This window comes from Fulmarus glacialis, unplaced genomic scaffold (genome assembly GCF_000690835.1).
Source record: "Fulmarus glacialis isolate BGI_N327 unplaced genomic scaffold, ASM69083v1 scaffold40890, whole genome shotgun sequence".
Taxonomy (NCBI): domain Eukaryota; kingdom Metazoa; phylum Chordata; class Aves; order Procellariiformes; family Procellariidae; genus Fulmarus; species Fulmarus glacialis.
Window position 1 is genome coordinate 1,100 of NW_009187837.1, and position 4,712 is coordinate 5,811.

The following is a 4,712-nucleotide window of genomic DNA, read 5'->3' on the forward strand; positions in this document are numbered from 1 at the left end:
CAGGCAAAGTTGAACTCTTTGGAAGTAACTACTCAAGCAAGACCCTCTTCACATGGGTATTGGTGTTGGGGAGGGGGGGAACAAGACCCTTATAATCAGTATGTGGTCTCTGGATGCACCGTTGATGTAACATCATCCTGCAGCTTGAAATGGGCAGCTGTACTCCCTCACCACCCATCCTGCCAAAATAGGTGTGCTGGGGTGAGCAAGGGAGCTGCAACAGAAAACTTAAAGATGGAGTGTTTTTATTTGGGGGAGTTGTGTGATTTGTGAGATTTTCTGTTAAATTCATTAAAATCACACTGACCTTGTGCGTCAGTCTGGGTTAACACCATGAAGGGAAGCGGTACGACCCTGTTGCGTAGGAAGGTGGATGGTGAAGAGGGTGAGAGCAGGCTAGTCCCTTTGAGACTGTACCCCTGAAATAATGGTGTTTCTTCTGTCTGCTGGGGATTGTTGGGTCAGGAAAACACCGTTTGTGTTCTGCCCTATTAATTTTGGCAAGTACGTTCAGTGTGTTATACTGGCCAAGCAGACTTGGAGGCTGGATGTCTGGCAGCAAGAATTAGTGGAGCTGCCGTGACAAACCCAGGACTAGACGCTACTTTGCCTCAATCGCCTTGCAGGGATGCTTCTGAAGGGGCGAGAGGGAGCCTTGCCTGCCCATCTCCTTAAAACTTGCTCCTTGCTGGTGTAGTTGGATAACACACTTTTTGTGCAATGTAAGCAGCTAATTTTTCACCTGTGAGTTCCTGTTGTAGCATAGTAATTCCATGGCTTTAACAAAGTACTGAAGAGTGATGAATTCATACCAGTAACGTAGTGCAGTTGTCTTCAAAAGGTGCTCTGATGGGGGTTCACAAAACTTGGGAAACAGTATTTTTTGTGAAGGAGTGAAAGATCGTGTGATATGTACTGGCCAGCTGCGTGGGCTCGTAGTGGTCTTCTGGCCCCAAAAGTCTACAAGCCACAGAGCTAAGATCACTTCTCTCCTGAGCTATCTGGAGCACTTTGAGGGTGTCTTCAGGTTTTTGAGGGTTTGTTTGGGGAGGGGCATTAAAAGAAGCAGGCACTTAATTCTTCCCTGCAATGAGGGATCAATTTGATGAACTTCACTGAAATGCTAATAGTAATGTTTGCCATTTGTGTTTAAATAAGTATATCAAAATGATCAGGTTTTAGGAAGAATGGGTGTTACCTATTTCATTAACTTATTTCATGTTTTATGTTTATTTCAGCTCTTTAGAGAAGTAAGAATAATGAAGATCTTAAATCATCCAAATATAGGTACCTTGTTTCTTTCATATAATTTCTAACTCTGGAGAAATGTTAGCTTTTTCACTGTTAAAATTGTTGTGGTATGAGTTTCAAAGATGGTTCTGCACTAAGGTGTCAAATTACTGTAAAGTAGCAGTAATAAATACTTTTTCAGAGCTGCGTGTTGAGGAAAAAAAAACCCAACATTTTGGTCCCTTTGCACAAAATGTTATTTGCATAGCTAACTGATAATTTTGCTCCTCTTGAGTATAATATTGAATTTGAATGAATTCAAGCTCTCATTAAAAGTAAGTATATACCAAAACCAAAAAGCCGTCAAGAAATTGTTTGGGATTGTACATTTAAATGGTGTAGCATTGTTACAGGACTATCAGCAAACTGACTCATTTGTCACCATGTATGCCAGTTCAGTGCATAAAAATGGCTATTGCTGATACTCAAATCTGTGGAAGTTCTGTTTAATTTAGTTGCTTTTCCCATGTAACAGGAGCAAAGTTTTTTTTCTTGAGAAAATGGTGTTCTGTGTGAGTTGACCAGATGTGTTACAGTATTTTCCATTTAGGAACATTAGACAGAAAAAGCTTCTTAGGAGTAATAGTCTGATATTTTTAAGCAGCAAGCAAATAGGATTGTTTTTTTTTTTCTCTGACAATTCTTTGTGGGGTTAACATAATACTTCTGCAACTAGTTAACTGATTAATAAATGGCTTTCTTTTCTAGTGAAGCTATTTGAAGTCATTGAAACTGAAAAAACTCTCTATTTAATAATGGAATATGCAAGTGGGGGTAAGTACCTCTCTGCTGTGATGACACATGTAAATAAATTGCCAAGTGGGAGAAAGCACTTGTTTTCTTTGAAGTTTTGCTTTCTTTTTCAGCAAGTATTAATGTCATGGTAGTGTAAAATCTTAAGCAAAATATTTAATATTCTCTGGTATGTCTTTGGGCAACATAGTTAATTATAACTTGTAAAACTAGCTTACTGCAACTTTTGCTTTGTTTTCACAACTCAAATTTAATGGGAATCTTTGTTCTGCCATCAATTGTTCTTTTCCGTAACAAATGCCAACCTTTTCAATTTATTGTATTCAGTTCCCTACCTCTGGTGTCCTATTTTGTGTAAGATATTCGGTAAAAACGTGTTCAGATGAAACATTTTCTTTAACTGTTGCTTTGAAAAGCATGAGTACTGCAACTTCTATTTTTTAGATGTTGATGACATTCTATGTGTCTTAATCACAGACCTGCTACTGTGAAGAGTTGTTAGGCTTAGCCTTACGCCATTTTAGGAGGAACTTAAGCATTTATTCCTGATTGCAGACGGGGGAGAAAAAGAGCACATCATGCAATGTCAGATATTTTCACCAGAGCTAGAATTAAGGTATTCAGGCTTAAGTTACTCCTTGCTGGCTAAAACCTAATAGCACTCAGTTTGTCAGTGTGACCCTTTAGCATCAGCAGCTGGGAATCTCAATTAGTTGAGGCTTTTCTTTAGTTTTGGGAGGGAGATAGAGAGACTTCTTTTCAGAGAAAATCAGTATTGAATTCTGACTCTGATGTTAGATTACGTGAAGTTTAATGAATTACTATAAATCAGGTAATGATTCTCTACCTGCCTATGTTTTCTTCTAGCAACTCCCTAAATGCTCAGCCAAGATTTGTCTAAACAGAAACAAAGTTGGTAAAATACTGTTAAAATATTGGCTAGTACAGGTATTTGTGGAGGCATCTCTGTGTTGTTTGATGGTACTAGACTTAAAAGTGAAGTCCTATTGCCATCTAGTGATTAGCTTCTAGGAGGTTGAAGGGCCAGCGGTTCTCTAAAGCAGTGAGGATCTATCTTAAGGTAATGGAGAGATACATACTGTACTGGTCTAAAAGGCCATAAGCAGCACCCTTTGCATGTGCCATGTTGTGCAAGGCAGGAATGGCTGGTAATATCAGTGGCAGGCATCAATTTTCCGTATTTCCTCTTTATCAAGATACTGGTCACGCATGATGCATATGAACTCTGTGGCTGCAGGATGAAAGAAACTATTGCTGTAACTGCAACGCTTCGCATAAATTGGGGATAATTCTTTCTCTGATGTCATTTTTCTTGAATTGTGAAGAAGTGTTCAGGTTTGTTCCTTCAAGGTTTTTGAAGAAACAGCTGTGAAATACAGCTGAGAGAGTTATCTGAGTTGAGTATTAAATAATACGCTACAGAGGCAAGTAAGGCTACTTTGTAGAAAATCCTGACATTCCCTCAGATTGCTCAGTTGTTGCTTTTCCTGCTATGTGACTCTTGGGTTTTTATTCAAATTTGGTGGAGTTGCTTCTTTTCAAAAATAAACGTGAAGTTACTCAGCTTTTCCCTTGTGAGGTGGCTATCTACAAAACAGTGTTTTCTTGCTTAGTGGAGAAGATTTAGATATTTGATACACTTCTAAAGTTTTTATTAATTTTGCATATTAGCAAAGAATTTTTAAAACTGCGTACTAGTGTGTGTTTGTAGGAGTTCTTATGTATGTGACTTGGTTTTTAGTAAAGAAAATCTGCCATGCTTTCACAAACATGTCATTGGCCAGTTGGCTGCACCTAAAACTCAAACGTTGTAGTCCGTATTGAAGTGCTGTAAAATGACTGGATTGATTAAAGGGGAAAAAAAACCAAAACACAACAGATTTTTAGTACTGCTTTAGTAATCTCCTTTAGTTGTCCACAGCCATACAACATTGGGCTTGTTCAGGAGTAATCCTTCTCAGCGTGTCTTACAGATCTGATGGTTGTGTGATGGATTATGTCACTGTGTCCTGCTATGCTCATTATTGTGACCTTCCTTGTGGGTACCTCTTCTAAGCCTAGATTAAAGCTAAGATTTCTGATTTTGGTTAGAACATGTTTATACCCATGCACAAAGAAAAATTCTAGTGCTGGTATGACAATATTTACAAATATCATCAGATTTCTCATACATGAAGCTTTTTTTTGTGGGGCAGAAGAAACCCCTGTGAGAAAGTCTGTGGAGGGGTACATGTCATCTCTATTCATAAAATAGAAGTATGCTGCTCAGTTTCTATCATAAATAATTGGAAGGAAATGTGTTTTTTTTCCTGTATCGAGTCTTTCATTAAGTCTTAGTATTTTCTTGTATAAGAGATGACGGTGTAGTAAATTGCATAGCAGTTGTGTCTTGTTCTCTTGAGCTAACCTGTAATCATAAACTTGAAGTACAGACATTCCAGTGAAGCTGCTGTGGGCAACTGCTAGAGAGGAATCTCTATATTCTGAAATTGGCATTAATGTGTCTCATTATTGAATTGTAGGGGAAGTGTTTGACTATCTGGTTGCACATGGAAGAATGAAGGAAAAGGAGGCTAGAGCTAAATTTAGACAGGTATGTATAACATTCCTATATATCAGCTCTCCCCCCCCCCCCACTTTTTTATTTG

At 38.4% G+C, this 4,712-nt stretch overlaps 1 protein-coding gene across 1 annotated transcript in view; it reads left to right on the forward strand.

Annotated features, from left to right (window-relative positions):
* Positions 1-1,241: 1,241 nt before the first annotated feature.
* The window catches only part of LOC104075833 (MAP/microtubule affinity-regulating kinase 3-like), a gene marked incomplete at its 3' end in the record, with an annotated part of 12,582 nt that continues 9,111 nt past the window's right edge, over positions 1,242-4,712 (forward strand). The window contains exons 1-3 of the mRNA XM_009576491.1: positions 1,242-1,287; positions 1,999-2,064; positions 4,587-4,657. Of these exons, the coding sequence (XP_009574786.1) occupies positions 1,260-1,287; positions 1,999-2,064; positions 4,587-4,657 (165 nt within the window). The remainder of the gene's footprint in view (positions 1,288-1,998; positions 2,065-4,586; positions 4,658-4,712) is intronic.